The following is a 16,927-nucleotide window of genomic DNA, read 5'->3' as shown; positions in this document are numbered from 1 at the left end:
ATAATGACAGAGATGACACTAAACACGGAGTACTATGTGGGGGGGGGCGATAGTGGTGAGACAAGACAGTAGACAGAGACGGCACACAAGCAAGGATGGGGGGAGGGAGCGAAGGGACTAAGAGAAGGCGGTGGAAAAGAGATGGGTTTTGAGGCGGGAGTGGAAGACTGAGGGACTCTGAGGTTCTGATTTCTTGGGAATAGGCAGCTATTAAACTGTTAGCTAGCTGGTAGTGTTTTTCTAGGGTTGTGTTTGAATCTTTGGACTATGACCTGCAATCTAAACAGCAGGTCTGTACTGCGGTGTCGCCTTGGGAGAGTTACAGCTGCTCGAGATGACTAACTTGATGGTCTGCTGTTCCTCAGTGGTCCTTTTCATTTGTGTAAAGAGTACTTTGCCACCACCATGCGACAGGTAAGATGTGAACAAGATTAATAAGTGTTTACATTAACATGTTTTGTCACAAAATTGAAAACCTGCATTACAAAATCAAAATCGGTGTTAGAACCCTTGCTTCATAAAACTAAGAGCTAGTTCTATTTAGGCTACTTATCGATTTCACCTAATGTAAAACTATGCCTCTAGGCAGTTGGGTCAACCCTAAATATTTTGATATGTTAAATTTGAGTAAGTTTGACCTTGCAAATCACCAAATCTAATCCGTCTAGTTGGGAAATCTAAAAGTAAAAGCTGTAGAAGACCTGTTCTGGGTAAAATGAATACAACTTAATAGATGTGGTGGCTTTTATAGATGTTACATGTGTCTGTGAGTTTCCAAAACTGTTGCCAGATATGGGTTGAAATTTGGTCAGGCAAGAAACTTGAGACCGATGGAAAATGAGATCTCTGCAGCTGTTAGGCCATTCTTGCTATGCAAAAGGTTTGGAGAGGTGTCAACCTCAGCCATTTTATTAGTTGCTTTGGCAGGTAGGCCTTAGGCTCAGTTCTCAGACTCTATCGGCGCCTGTCACCAAATTGCATGATGCATAATTTTCATGCAATTTGACTTTTACACTAACCAATTCAAAAATAATCAAGTCTCATGCAATGTCGATGCATGCAACACGGTAGTTTGTTTCACTAAAACAAGCTAGATTGGTAATCTGTCATATTGTTTTTCCTTTTCTCTCTTGCTACAGTAGATTACTGTATCGAGTGGAGAGTGTCGTTCATTCATTGTTGCATTTTTGTATCTTATTTTGTATCGTTTTCTAGCTGGATGTAATATCAATTCGGATGTGTTGTATCAGGTTTTCTTCTGCCGCTGGCTACTTTCTTTCATTATGGCTGCCCCGGAGAATAGGAAGAGAGCCATCAGTGCATAATAATGTTACAACAATGTTACAATTTTACTTAGCAGATGCTTTTATCCAAAGTGACGCACATCAGCTTTATACAACACAAGCGATGATCTAGTCAGAAGACAACAGTTCAACTCGGTTTCAACCAAGTTTCAACCATGGAGGATCAGTTTGAGGAATTCTTTAAAGCACCAGCCACTGTAGCCAGCAGATTAAAACTTTCCCACTTTTAGTGTTACATTATCTCATTTAACTTGTCAGGAGACCTTTGCCCTTATCCGTTTGATTTTCCATGTGATAGTGGTCTCCTGCTTTAGTACCTGCAGGACTCTGTAGTTGCACAGTAGTAGTCATTAGTAGTTCACAGTTAGAGTCCTATTGCAATGCCTATTAAATAACCTACAATTATGTTATGTTTTTCAGTGAAATCTACTGTGCAGGGGATATCCTGCATCAAATACAAACAGCTAAACTGTTTGATGATGACAAGTACTTTGTTGACATGAAGTTGAGAGCAGCTCCTGGTAAGTCAAGTCAGTGACGGTCCACCTTCCTGTAAGTTAAACTCTGGTATAGCTTCTGTTGCTTCTGTGTCTTTCTTGCAGACGTCGTTCTGTCAGCTTTTCGAAATCTCTCGAATGAATTCCCAAACACAACGGTGCCATCCTCCAAATTGCTGGAGTTCCTCAGTATGCACTTTGAAGAACCAGGAAAAGAGTTTGAGTCTTGGACACCACCAGACTGGCACGACAAGTGAGATCCAGTTATTTGAATGGGTAACACTTTATTTGGATGGCCCAGACAGTATTTATACTATCAGGTGACAAAAAAGTAGATGCGTAACATGCGTATTCATGCGTAACAAAATATGTAACCCTAACCTGACCCTATTTCTAACATTAAACACAAATTAAGATCAGACATTGAAAATCTATAGACTAATTTCACACTAGTACTAGTAGTATCACTTGAATCCCTGTATACTTTTTAGTGGCACATAGTCACTTGATAGGAAATTGAGTGGACTTTCCAAATGAAGTGTGAAATTTGAAGGTAATGCAGGCAGATGTTGCTATTAGTGCAAAGTATAAAGTGTCTACAATGAAACTTGCATTGTTGATCCATTCATGCAGGCCGAAGTTCCTGGGAAAAATAGCAGACGAAGAATTGCGCATCTGGGCCGAACAGATACATCACCTGTGGAAGACTCTTGGTAGAAAGGTGATGCTTTGATCTTTCATCTGTGGGAAATTCTCAAGAAGCATGCGCGCACGCCATTGCGCACGCACACACGTTAAAATATTTACATGTAAGAATTCATCAGTATTATTACGCAATAAAGGAGAACTTCACTGAAAAACAATGCTGATTTATTTTGAAGGTAATGCAGGCAGATTTAGTTTGACAGTTACTGAGAGTTGATTTGGAATCACTTTCTGGATATGTGTGAGATCATGTGCAAAATAAATCAGCATTGTTTTTCCGTTAAGTACTCCTTGAAGAAAAGCTAAAATGATCTCTAATCCCCCAGATCCGCGACGATGTTAAAGACCACCCGCAGCTGTACTCACAGATATACACCCCACATCCTGTCATTGTGCCTGGGGGGCGCTTCAGGGAGTTGTACTACTGGTGAGTGAGTGATGCTGCCTGCCTCTGGGGCTGTCTGTCTGGAAGCCGCGGGATAGAGTCTCAGTAGGTCAGAGCCTGGAGAGAACACAGCCAGAGGTTCCTGAGCTGGCGAGCCCACCTAGGTGTGAGGCAGACAGTGATGTGCTCCGCTCTGTGCCTGCAGGGACTCCTACTGGGTCATCAATGGCCTCCTCCTGTCAGAGATGACAGACACCGCCTACGGTATGATTCACAACTTCTTCTCCCTCGTCAACAGGTGAGCGCTCTCTTGAAAAATTATATATATATATATGTGTGTGTGTGTGTGTGTGTACTTTTATCTCCCAAGTCCAGCATCCTGCAGCTTGTTCAGCTGACTCGTGAATATGAAGTCATTTAGCAAACCCATGTTACGTGCTTTAAAAATATCTCCTACAGATATGGCTTTGTTCCAAATGGTGGGCGGATTTACTATGAGAGGCGCAGTCAGCCCCCATTCCTCACTCTAATGGTGGAGAGCTACTATCAAGCCACCAAGGATAAAGAGTTCCTCAGGTGATATTTAGGCCTGATGCCCCTCCTGACTCATCATTCAGCTGCAGCACACCTTCTTCCACATGGGAATGAGCCTACTTAACATTTAAAGATTTGTGCCTGCATCTCGCTCCTTTCCCCCAGCCTTCTGCTTTTTTCCATAAAGGAACACTCTGCCCATTTTCAACCAGCTTTGTATGATTCCGAAATCAGTAGTACCGTAAATTCCGGACTATAAGGCGCACCGGTGTATAAGCCGCACCTTCAAAGTTGACTATTTTTTTCTTATATAAGCCGCACCGGACTATAAGCCGCGGGTGTTTTAATGGTATTTTTTTTTTTTTTTTACAGTGCACACAGTGTCCGCGGTGTGGTGAAAAGAGGGCAAGAGAGGAAATTAAAACAGAAGTGGATTTATAGTTAGAAAGAGTGCTAAAGAAGAGAGAATTCCGTTTTTTTATTTTTTATTTTAGTTACTCACAGTACTATTGACCAGTCCAATTCAAAAGATATTCGGCAGTTTCACTTTGAGCTCTTGTTCCGCTGCTGTCCATCAATGGTTATGACGAGTCTCGCTGGGTACAGTACGCCAAAGCGATATCCATTGACTTTAACCTTTTCGATGATGCTGTTGTATGTTGCGCGTTTCTGTTGCACCAACGCGGAGAGGTCCTGCCGGACGAAAAAGCGCGTACCCTCCCAGGTGAGGGGCTTCTTCCCCGCAGCCTGGAGGATGAGTTGACGGTCGGGCCAGCGGAGTAGGCAGATGAAGATGGCCCTCGGTGGCAGGCCGGGGTCTGGACGTGGCCGAGGCGCCCGGTGTGCCCTGTCCACCTCTGGTGGTTTCTCGCCTTCCTTCAGGTCCAGGATGTAACACAGGATTTTGCCACGAAAGCGTCCATGTCACCAATCTCAGCTCCCTCTTTTACATTGATCAGGCGAATGTTATTTCTTTTACTCCTGCTGATTAAGTCATCAACCTGCGTGTGCAGGGGTTCGATTTGTTTTTGCATTTTATCCACTTTCGGACTCACTGTGTTGTTTTTGTCCTCCAGTGCGCTGATGCGCTTTTCCGCATTAGAAACTCTGTTCACGGTTGTCTTATTTTCTTAAGTGATTGAGTGGATGGACTTCTGCACGTTTTCAAACTTGTTTTCAAGCTGCTCAAACCTCTGAGCGATGTCGGACTTAATCGATAGTGTTTCACGGAGTAAAAGTTTAGCCCAAGCCGTGTATCTCCAGCCTCCAGCAGGTGAGTCATTTCCTCATTCATGGCGGTGATTGCTTCGTCTTTTTCTTTCTGCTTACCTGTGTTGTGTTATGTTATGTTATGTTATGTTGTTAAAAGAGGGCAAGAGAGGAAATTAAAACAGAAGTGGATTTATAGTTAGAAAGAGTGCTAAAAAAGAGAGATTTTTTTTTTTTTTTTTTTTTAAATCCATAGATAAGCCGCACCGTTATATAAGCCGCAGGGGCCAAAAAAGGGAACGGGAAAAAAGCCGCGGCTTATAGTCCGGAATTTACGGTATATCCGAAAACTGTTAACAGTTCTGCAGGCATTCATTTAGTTTGAGCGTTATTGAGACTTGATTTGAGTTAAGTTGTGGACCAGTGATGTCATTTGTGCATGAATGACATCACTGGTCCACAACTTGAATCAACTCAATAACTGTCGAACTAAATGAATGTCTGCAAAACTGATATACTACTGATTTCGTAATCATACAAAGCTGGTTGAAAAGCGGTGGAGTGTTCCTTTAATGCAGACACCATCCTTGTCTAGCTTTATGAATATGACTCCTCCTCTTTTGTGTATAATGGTATTATATGACTGTGAGAAGTATTCTTGAGTTGAAACGTTTGCCCCTGCAGTTGTTTAATCCTTAACAAACATTTTTATGGTTCAGAACAGCTCTACCAGTTCTGGAGCAGGAGTACCGCTTTTGGATGCAGAACCGTTCTGTCAAAGTAAATGGGACAGCGCATACATTGAACCGGTATGACGTGCAGGTGGGCTTGCCCAGGTGCGTCTCTGATTCTTTTACTGACTACGGTAATCCAAACGCATTGAAGCGGAGTTATGTAGATTTATACTGTAGCTATGTTTTCTGCTCTCTTCGAGGCCTGAATCCTACACAGATGATCTGGAGTTAGCTGAAGGACTCTCAGATGGTAATGGCTTTATCAGCACTGACGTACAGTACCTGATGGCTGAATATCAGCCCTTTTATTGAGCATTAGAACGAATAGCCTAGCTTTTTATTGCAATGGAGACAATGCTCTGACCTGGAATGGTAGTTTATAAATGTGCCTTAGGGAAAAAAACGGGAATATGTTCTTCTGAAGTCAACGATAATATTGCAAAACAAATTTATTCTCAAGTATTAAGGCATTTCACTTACATGGTAATGTAATCATTTAAAATTAAACACATTCATTCTTCACACTGCTGAACACTTTGACCACAAGGAAAAGCCAAGTGTCCAACATTTTTCTTACCGTTATTAAAATGCCCTTCATATATTTATATATTTATATGTGATGATTGTTTCCCCTGCCTTTTACATGAACAGCAACAACAACAACACACTATAAATTTGTATCATTCATCAGGTCATATTGTTATCAATGGCATTTTAGCCAGAAGACTATTTGAGATGTGTTTTAAAAGCAATAAAACAGGTTAAGAAAGATGACATGCATACATAAGAAGAAATATTTTTGATGCACAGTACATGTGTCTCTATTCATTGTGTCGTGTTGTGTTATGTTGTGTTAGATCGCAGGGAACAGTTGTGGATGGATCTGAAGGCGGGTGCCGAGTCTGGCTGGGACTTCTCATCCCGCTGGTTTGTGGCCGATGGCTCAGAGTACAGCTCGCTCAGACAGACCCGCACCAGCCACATCCTGCCCACGGACCTCAACGCTCTGCTGTGCCGCAACGAGAAGAAACTCGCTTTCTTCCACAGGATCCTGGGTGAGCGTTTGAGCAGAGACACAGCCTTCAACCTTCAACTCACTTTGGTCCGCACGCTACTTTTTTAGCTCCTAACTGGTGTGCAGTGTTGGGCAGTAATACTAAGTAATATTACTGTAAATATTGCTGTCCCCAGTAACGATGAGTAGTGTAAGGAATTACAATTTCCAAAACGGTAATAATATTACAGTTACTAATGCAAGTATTAACTTCAAGTTACTGCATTACTTTCTTCAGCGCTGCAGCGCTAAAATGAAGTGTGGAGATAGGTCTGGCTATGTGAAACTACTGTGTTGCCAGAACGCAATTCATTTTTTGTGCTAGTAGGTAGGCAAATCAATAGAAAGTAGGCTACGCAGTTTGGCTGATTGTTGACTCCTCTGTAAGGTTAATTATTGTACCAATAAAGTGGAATAATAAAGTTGTATGTCACTTTTTAGCGAAAGTAGTAATATAACAAGTAACGTAACTAATTACTTTTGATACAAAGTAATAAGTAAAGTAATTGTATTACTGTTTAAACAAGTAATAAGTAATGAGTAACTTATTACATTTCCTTAGTAACTTGCCCAACACTGCTGGTGTGTTACTGTGACGTAACGGTGATGTGCCGTTTCTGACAGGTGACGGTGACTCGGCTGCACGTTATGAGCAGGCTGCAGCCCGCAGACTGGAGGCCATGGAGTCTGTGTTGTGGGATCCTGAGAGGGGAGCCTGGTTTGACTACAACCTGCTGACGCACTCCAGCAACTTTCAGTTTTACCCCTCCAACCTTGCACCTATTTGGGCAGAATGCTATTCACAGCCTGCGATGGGAGAGAAGGCAGTGCAGTATCTGAAGGTTGGTATGAACTCCATGGTTCACTGTGGTCTCAATACACCAGAATACTTTGTTTATTTAACCTTCATTTTATCCATGCCAGTACAGTTACACATCCTCCTCGCCTGGGAGCTGCCCAGCACAACCCCCGCCTTCTGCTGCCTGCTGGCCAGTGAGCAGCTTCACTGGATCAGTCGAGGGGTTTCATTGTGTTGAATTGAAACTCACTGGCAGTTGTTGAGTGAAGCGAGAGTGTTGCTTATTTGCTTTCCACACCTACATTTTACACAGCTGATCCCGGATCTGAGCCGTCAATCTTCTGGCCACAAACCCACTTCTACCTACATTTTACCTAGCCTAGGTAAACCCAGCCCCCACGTGACCTGCTCTCTCAGTTCCCAGTCACTAGCGACTGAGAACAGGTCTGAGAGCAGGTCACGTGGGGGATGGGTTTACCCAGGCTACATTTTACCTAGCTGATCCCGGATCTGAGCTGTCAATCTCCTAGGCCACAAACCCACTTCTCTTATCTCTGGGCTACTGTTGCCTGATGGATGAACAGGGTTTTTCCTGCATAGAGGAATTTTTAGCACCTCCCAAAGAAGTTTTAGCCTGATAAATTAAAACATCCCACTAATTTATTCTTTGATTTTGGGTTGCAGGGGTGGGTGGGGGTGGGGGTGGGGATCCTGACAATGACTGATATATTTGAGTTCAGGACTCCCCGCCCCGGTGCAGGGAGAGAGTCTGGCAAGCAAGACTAGTTCAGGACAACCCTGACACCATATTAATCAAGCATTTTTACTGTATCTTTTTAGAGAATTTCAAAGTTGAAGTCCTACATTTGTACCTTGAAATAGCTTCCTTTCTGACACTGGTAGTGCTGTGAAAACACATTGCTCCACAAGTTATGACAATGACTGATATGGTTGTATTCAAGACAACCCTGACTACACTAACCCAAAGTCTTTTTTTTAGAGAATTATGTTAAAGTCCCACATTTTTTTCACATTGAAAGTGTGAAACTTGGGGTTCTTTAAAAATACATTGCTCCATGAGTTCAGTCTCTACTACGCGGTCCAATCATGCTTACAGTAATGCGTAGTCACTCCCGAAAGGGCCATTCTGAGCCAGGAAAAACCATGAAGAAAGCAGTCTTTCTGGTAAATGATTGATACATGTTGCTGTCATTCTGTGCTAACAGTAACAAGTACACTAATTAATAGATTCACAGATTCACTACTAATATAATTCTGTATGGTTTCCTCTGACTTGAGGAACATTTTTAGATCTGGTGGTTTTTCTATTGCGGCAGGGATGGACTCTTGACAGACAGCCTATCTGGCATGCATGGATAATTAACAGCCATCCATGTTATATAGCCTACTTGATATGTAATCATCTGACATTTTGTTTATTTATTAGTGCATTTGTGGGGTAGGGAGATGGTGGGTGGTGAGGGGTATCTGTGTTCTGTTTTTGGTAAAAAAGCTAAGAACAATAATAATAATAATAATAATATCAATGGTAATAATAATAACAGTTATTATTATTATTATTATTATTATTATTATTATTATTATGTGAATGTACAACATTTGTTTGTTATTTTACATGTATTTTATAGTGCTCATTTGCTCCAGCAGATGGCGGTCACATACTACAGAATTCTCCTTCATGCATGCTGTTGTGTTTGCTTGTCCTTTTCATGTGGGCACAGGAGAGCAATGCCCTCAACTTCTCCAACGGAGTTCCCACATCGATGAGCGTGAGCGGGCAGCAGTGGGACCTCCCTAATGCATGGGCTCCATTACAGCACATGCTCATCGAGGGTGGGCAGTTCTCTTTAATAACATGTTTGGCACAGTGAGAGTTTCTTCAGACATGCAGTCATCACTCCTTATGTTTGTGCATAATGATTTAGTGATAGTGATTTAGCTGATACACCACATTTTTCTTTCTTTTTTTCTTTCCTTCTTTGACTATTTTCCACATTTAAAAATAACTAGGTTTCGGCCCCGCTTGGCTCGCCCACTATGCGGCCTTGCCTGCTCTATTGGCAGCCAACTTCGCATCACTGATGAGTCAAGACATCACTGTCACTGATAATGTCCAATGCCTATGACATCACTGATGATGTCACAATGCCTATGACACCATCAGTGCCAGTACATTTGCCAAAATGCCTTAAGACCATGAAAAAAACAGTACGGTACATTCAATCAGGTGTGTCCCAACATTTGACTGGTAGTGTATCACCGGTATGTAGGTTTGAGTGGCCCCATGTATTATAAAGTGCTTTCTGTGTTGATTTATGAGTGCTGATTGATACCCACTTGTATTTTCAGGTTTGTCCAAACTGCCTTCAGAGAATGCTAAACAACTGGCGTTTGACTTGGCCCAGAGGTGGATCAAAACAAACTGGGTTGTATACATCAAGTATGGTGCTATGTTTGAAAAGGTGAATCGTAGATTTTAGTCATTGCTGTGATCTCAGAGCTTGTCTTGCACGCAGAGTGCTCAGAATCTGTGATGTTCCTCTTGACAGTATGATGTGAACGGAGATGGCAAACCTGGCGGTGGAGGGGAATATGAAGTGCAGGTATTTCCTTTCATGAGTTGACAGATTAATGATAATGTGCTGATATAATAGTCATGTACATTATAATTTAATGCAAAACACTATCAATGCTTTCTCCCTCACTCCATTTATGCAGCACGCACACTAAAACATACACACAAACACACACCCTCCCACTCACTCAATTGTCACATTACACATCTTGCATTTGTCCTATCATGTTCTACCCAGCTGGGTCCTGTTGTCATTTACATGATCCAATTCACTTGTCTTTGCTGTGAGGTGGGAGGTTTCTGCTTTCCACTTAGCTTTTGTTTTTAATCTCACCTGCACAAATGAGTCACCTGTAAAATAAATAAATAAATACATATATAAAAAAAAAAATATATATATAATATATATCACATCACAATGTTTATGTTTATCACTGTGCTTCTGTGTGTTATAACTGCAAACTAAAAGATGGAATGAACATTCCTAAATGTTCTGCTGTGTTGGTTGTGCTGCAGGAGGGCTTTGGCTGGACCAACGGTGTGGCCCTGCAGCTGTTGGAGCAGTACGGGGGGAGTCTCTCCTCAGGAGGCTAGAGTATCTCTTCTGGCCTCTTGCTGCCTCTGCTCCTCTCAGTGCTTCTCACGCTCCAGTGAAACAGAAGTGACCGAAAAGCCTGACTGGGGGGTGGATTTCATTATAGCAAGCTTCACTCTATACTGTACTGCACCCCATCCTGTACCTCTATACTGTACTGCACCCCATCCTGTACCTCTACCTGTCCTCTATCATCCCAATCTTGGACTTCAATCAAAGGCGGTTTGACAGGGGGAAAAAATCACATTATGCAAATACTGCCACAGTGTCTGGTATTTTTTCTGCCACACTATAGGATCAGGACTTCTACCTACTTAGAACAGGATATAAGAATCCCTTTGATGAATATTTTAGAATTTATGCTCAGAGGTAGTTTAGTTCAAGTTTATTGCCGTACTATAGCTTAAACCCCTGTGAGTCTTTTCATTTGCATACAAACTGACGTTTGAATGTAAATGGACTCCTGAGTGAGAGAATATAAATGTGCAGTGATTGCATTAAATACGTTTGAATCATATCAGCCCTTATTTGTGTGGACAATTTCTCATTGTTTAGTCTGTTCACAGGTCAGCCAATGAATTTATCCAAGGATAGCGCTGCTGGCATTTCACAGCATATTAAAATATTCGTAGCTTTATGAAATTGCGTAAATGTTATTATCTTTATGAATTACATTCATATCCATAGGTCTATTGTGTTTTCATAATGTATTCAACCCCCTGACCTTTTCTGCATTTTGTGGTGTTACAGCCTGAATTCAAAAGGGATTACATTTGATTTTGTTTTAGGATTTACACACAACAACATAACATAATATTAAAGTCCATCCATGCATGCACTTATCTAGGTCAGGGATAGGGTGGCAGCAGAGCAGCCCTGCACGTCCTTTTCTCCTGCAACTTCCTCCAGATCCTGCTGGGGATCCCAAGGCACTCCCAGCTGGGAGAAGAGGAGAGTGAGGCCAGCCAGCCTGCGGATAAACCTCATTCTGCTGCATGTATCTGCAATGTCATTCTTTCAGTCACTACCCAGAGCTTGTGACCGTACGTGAGGGGTGGGACAAATATCAACCACTAAAATTGAGAAGTTCACTTTGTGGCTCAGCTCTCTTCACCACCACGGGCTGATAAAACACCTGCATTATTGCAATTACTGTCCCTGACCAGCAGTCAGTCTCACAATCCTTTTGACCCTCACTCATGAATAACACCCCAAGATACCTGAACTCCTCCACTTGGGGTAGTTGCCATCATCTGGATGGAACAGGCCACCTGTTTCCAGGAGAGAACCATGGCCTCAGACTTGGAGGTGCTGCTCCTCGTCTCGACTTCAAACCACTCCACTGCAGAGATCACATCCTAATATGATGCCAGGTGAACGACCTCATCCCAAAACAGCAGAGATGGGGTTCTAATGTCACCGAACTGGACACTCCAGACCGCTGCTGCACCTTCATATCCTGTCCATGAATATATCGCCAACAGGAGAGAGAACAAGGTGCATCAATGTTGGAGTCCGATGTCCATCTCGAAAGGACAGGTCTCACCCCAAGGGACCAAATGGGTTGCAGTAGCAGTGCCGGCACCCTATACTCCTGCAGCATCTCCCATAAGATACTATACTGTGGGGAACTTCTCAAAATCCACACAGCACATGTGGACAGGATTAGCAAACTCCCTTAATCCTATGCTTATCAGAGAGGGTGAGAACCTGGTCCACTCTGCCGCACTCTTCCCCTTGAATCCAAGGTTCAACAATCAGCCAGAGTCTCCTTACCAGCACCATGTGATTCCTTTATACAGTAGTTGGCACACATCCTCTAGTCCCATTGTCTTTCTTTTTTTCTTTTTTTAAAGACCACCACACCTGTCTGCCAATCAGAAGACATTGTTCCTGAAATCCACATGACATTAAAGAGATGTGTCAACCACAACAGTCCAACAATATCCAGAGCCGTCAGCATTTCAGGACAGATCCTGTCTACCCGGCACCATAATGTGGAATGGAATTTCAATTCAGTTGACAGGACAATGATGTAGAAAAAAAAACATATACAAGTTCTCACAGATGACGGTGCACGTCGAAGCAGAAACTCTACCATGAAGTCCAAGAAAGTGTCCATAGAATTCAGAGACAGGATTGTGAAGATGGAATAGATGTGGTGAAGGGTATGAAACTGTTTCTAAAGTGTTGAGAGTTCACAAGAGCACAGTAGGCTCCATCATTAGGAAATAGAAAAAAATATAGAACGACAAAGACACTTCCTAGAGCCGGTCATCTGACGAAGCCGAGCAACAAGGCAAGAAGGACCTTGGTCAAGGATGTGACCAATAATCTAAGGAGCACTTGAGCTGAACTACAGACTTCCTCGGCTGCAATGGAACAAGTGGATAACAAGCATAGCACTTCATATATCTGGGCTGTGTGGCAGAGAGGCCAGAGGGAAGCCACATGACAACATGCCCAGTGTTTGCAAAAAAAAGGCGAAGGACCAGTGTTGGGCAGTAAAGTAAAGTGTTAGCGTAATTTTGTTACTTTCCCACTAACTAGTAATGTAAGGGATTACAATTTCCAAAACAGTAATTATATTAGTTACTAATCCAAGTAACTTCAAGTTACTGCATTACTTAGCACTGAGGTCTGGCTAGATGAGAGTGACTGTCTTGCCTGTCTTATGCCCAATGCAAGTGCAAGGGTAAGCGTTATCTTTGCAGTTTCTAGCAGTCAAAATCTCCCTTTTTTCTTTTAATGACAGGGTCACTGAAACACGTCCTTTGATGTACTCACCCAGTGTTAATGGTAATTAAAAGAAGATGAGATTTTGAGTGCTAGAAACTAGCAAAGTTAACACTTGGCCTTGGCCTTTGCGCTGGGCTTAAGTTGTAAGATATGGTCCTGATTGTTGACTCCCGTAAGGTTAACTATTGTTCCAATAAAGTGGATTAATCAGTTCTAAAAGGAGCTGGCTCCCCGTTAGCTTCAGTGACAGCGCTTGCTCCTCTTCATGGGCCCAGCATGACGTGAGGAGGGGGGGCTGCTTTTCAGTGGCAGCGAATGAGAGACTTGTAAAACTTGGAAACATGTATGGAGCCAAAATACAGGAAAATTGTTGAGGAGAACCTGCTTCAGAGTGTCAAGCAAGGACCTAGATTGGGGTGTTGATGTACCAACAGGACAATGATCCTGCGTATAGCCATTCAGTAATGGAATGGCTTCAGAACCAGAATGTGAACGTCTTTGAGTGGTCTAGTTAAAGCCGAGGCAAGCTAAAGCCCAGACTTAAATCACATTGAAAAAAATCTGTGGAATAGTTAACTTTGAAGATGGCTCTTATGATCAATATTCAGCTTTACAGAGTTTGAGCAAATCGGCAAGAAACAATAGGAGAAAATCCCCAAATCCAAATATGCTAAGCTGATAACAATTTGGTAACACTTTACAATAACGTACACAAATATTGTAGTAGTTACTAGTAAACTAATCATTAACTACTAGTTAGTTAATGAGTAGTTAATGAATAATTCGTCATTAGTCAATCACTAGTTAATCATAGTTAATGAGTAGGTAGTCATTAGTTAATGATTAGTACCTAAGTTCCTGAGTAGAGTAGTTAATCATTACTTAATGATTACTAAATGTCAGCTCATGAATATAGTAGTTAATCATTAGTTACTGATTAGTCGGTCAGTTCCATGAGTAGAGTAGTTCATCGTTTGTTAATGATTAATAAATGTCAGTTTGTGAATATATTAGTCATTAGTTAAGGTCACATTGTGAGTATAGTAGTTAATCATTAGTTCATGATTAGTTCTTAGTTCCTTAGTAGAGTAATTACTCGTTAGTTAATGGTTAGTCAATGGTCAGTCAGTGAGTATAGGAGTTAATTGTTAGTTACTCATTACTTAATTATTACCTGTCCATTAGTTACTCTTTTTGTGTACCCTATTGTAAAGTGGTGCATCATACTCAGTAGTTTATGAATACTGAATCATTACTTAATTATTACCTGTACAAAGTTACTCTTTTGTGTACCCTATTGTAAAGTGGTGCATCATACTGAGTAGTTTATGAGTACTTAATCATTACCTGATCATTAGTTACTCTTTTTGTGTACCCTAATATAAAGTGAAACATCATATACTTATTAAAATCAAGACTTGTTCTAGGTGAGATTTGAACCCTCAGCCCCAAAGGGTGTAAGTCCAGTTCTCTACCAACTGCTAACCAGCCTGTTAACACAAAACGATAAGTACTTGAACAGAAAGTAGTATGTGGATAGAACATAATAGTTAGTCTCCGGCTCTACAGATGCATAGTACAGTGTATGTCTCTGCTAACTAACAGGCTGGTTAGCTCAGATGGTAGAGAACCAGACTTACAACTGAACAATCTTGGGGCTGACGGTTCAGCTCTTACCTGGAGTGAGTGTATATTTGTTAATGATATGATCTTTCACTTTCACTAACAAATGGACAGGTAATAATTATTGGTGGCTGCTTCACCACCTGGTACGGGAACTGTACCACCATGGACCGCAGGGTGCTACGGAGAGTGAGACGCGCAGCCCAGCACGTAACAGGATGTGAGTTGCCAGAACTGCATGAACTGTATAAACAGCGGTGCCTCAGGAGGTCCCTGAAGATCATCAAAGACACAAACCATGCCCACAACAGCCTGTTCTCCCTGTTACCCTCAGGGAGGAGATACAGGGTTCCAAAAGCACGCACAAATCGCTTGAGGAACAGTTTCTTCCCGCAGGCCACGAGACTCCTTAACATACACAAATAGCGTAGTAGCCGTACTGTACCGTACTGTAGCTGCTACCATTACGTATGTCTAATGTTTTTGTATGTTTAATAAGGAATATGCTATTTGCACCTGTATGTCAAATACACCGAATTTAAAATGTTTAAGCACGTCTAAAGTATGCACATGACATGTGCACCTATGTGCAGTGAATATGCCACTGTCTCTGACTTGTCTTATCACTATACTGCCTTATTGCTTGTTGTGTCTCTTGTTGTTTTTGCACTCATATGCCCTGTTATATTTGTACTATGTTGTAAACGGAGTCCACAGCACAAGAATTTCACACGTGATACTTGTACCATGGAGTGACAATAAAAATCTTGAATCTTGAATCTTGAAGTAATGATTCAGTACTCATAAACTACAGAGTATGATGCACCACTTTACAATAGGGTATACAAAAAGACTAATAGACAGGTAATAATTAAGTGATGATTCAGTACTCATTGTTGGAGAAAAATATAAGTTCCATGCCATTTCCTATTCAATAAGCTAATAATTGCATACGCATAATTATGCTACAATAAGTTAACATGACATGACATCTGACACATATAGATTCACCCGTGGCATTGAGGACTTCTCTCCTTTTGCTGAAACCTTGGACAGTGCGTCGTGTTCCAATAACAACTGATAACTCTGTTAGACTCCACGACGCACACACATTTATCCCCCCCTCCTCTCTGCCTTTTCCTCCTCTGTCCTGCCTTACACTATAAAGCATATGTCAAATTGTGACATCGCCGCTGAATATTTGACTCTGTATAACGTATCAGAATGTGTACATTGAGATTCAGCCCTCTGACAATACATATTGACAGAGAATGTTATGGTAATAAATATACTTTCATTATGACATCTTCCTGGACTCCTGGTTTCGATTCATTTGGTTTAGGCTATATCAGCTGTTATATATACATTTAGCGGATGAAGAGTGGTTAAAATTCCATTCTCTATCACTCATAAACTACTGAGTATGATGCACCACTTTACAATAGGGTACACAAAAAGAGTAACTAATGGTCAGGTAATAAATAAGTAATGATTCAGTATTCATTAACTACTCAGTATAAGAGTAAATAATGACCAGATAAAAATTAAGTAATGATTCAGTACCCATTAAACCAGCATTGGGGAAGCTATTTGAAAGCATAGTTTAGGAAGCTATACCAACTACTTCACCATTGAAGTAATTGAAACTACAGCAAAGCTACCCTGGGAGAAATGTAGTTTAGGAAACTACAAGCCACGCAGAAAAGGTAGTTCAAACTACTTTGTAAAATAAAGCATTAAATTGACAATGTACATGTATGATATATGAAATAAAATATAATAGCATACAAAAAAGCACAATGCCAGCTAAAATATGCCTCTTAATTGAGTTTATTGACACAACAGTATGAACACTGTTAGCATCTGAGAAATCAGATGCTAACACCCACGCTGAGGAACAGCTCAGTGGGATGAGCAGCTGTTTCTCTGTCTCTGCATGAAGGGCTGAGTGTCGGTTCCCAATGAAGGAGAAATGTTGTTCCGCAAACATCTCTCCGTCTCCCATCTCTTTAACATGGCTGGAAACACACTGGCTGACAGAGCGCCTCCTACAGACAGTCAGCCCACCCCTCAGTCACTTTTGAATGGCAACAGCCAGAGGAAAGAGTGAAAACCACTGAGAAAACCATTTTTAAGAGGTCTGACCTGGTGGC

The 16,927-nt window shown here is 41.6% G+C and overlaps 1 protein-coding gene across 1 annotated transcript; it reads left to right on the top strand.

Annotated features, from left to right (window-relative positions):
- Window positions 1–334: 334 nt before the first annotated feature.
- treh (trehalase (brush-border membrane glycoprotein)) lies at window positions 335–10,447 on the top strand (the record flags this gene model as incomplete). Its single annotated transcript, XM_083636678.1, has 15 exons — window positions 335–414; window positions 1,725–1,825; window positions 1,907–2,054; window positions 2,435–2,522; window positions 2,833–2,933; window positions 3,097–3,189; window positions 3,351–3,467; window positions 5,354–5,470; window positions 5,569–5,618; window positions 6,226–6,423; window positions 7,047–7,264; window positions 8,964–9,075; window positions 9,592–9,704; window positions 9,792–9,845; window positions 10,334–10,447. 15 exons carry the CDS (start codon window positions 335–337, stop codon window positions 10,409–10,411), a joined length of 1,668 nt encoding a protein of 555 aa, XP_083492804.1. The 3' UTR covers window positions 10,412–10,447.
- Between the last annotated feature and the right edge of the window lie 6,480 nt (window positions 10,448–16,927).

The sequence above is a fragment of the Poromitra crassiceps genome (assembly GCF_964638095.1).
Source record: "Poromitra crassiceps genome assembly, chromosome: 5".
In the NCBI taxonomy this organism is placed as follows: Eukaryota; Metazoa; Chordata; class Actinopteri; order Beryciformes; family Melamphaidae; genus Poromitra; species Poromitra crassiceps.
Note: the sequence above shows the minus strand (reverse complement) of the source record. Positions and strands in the feature narration are given on the sequence as shown.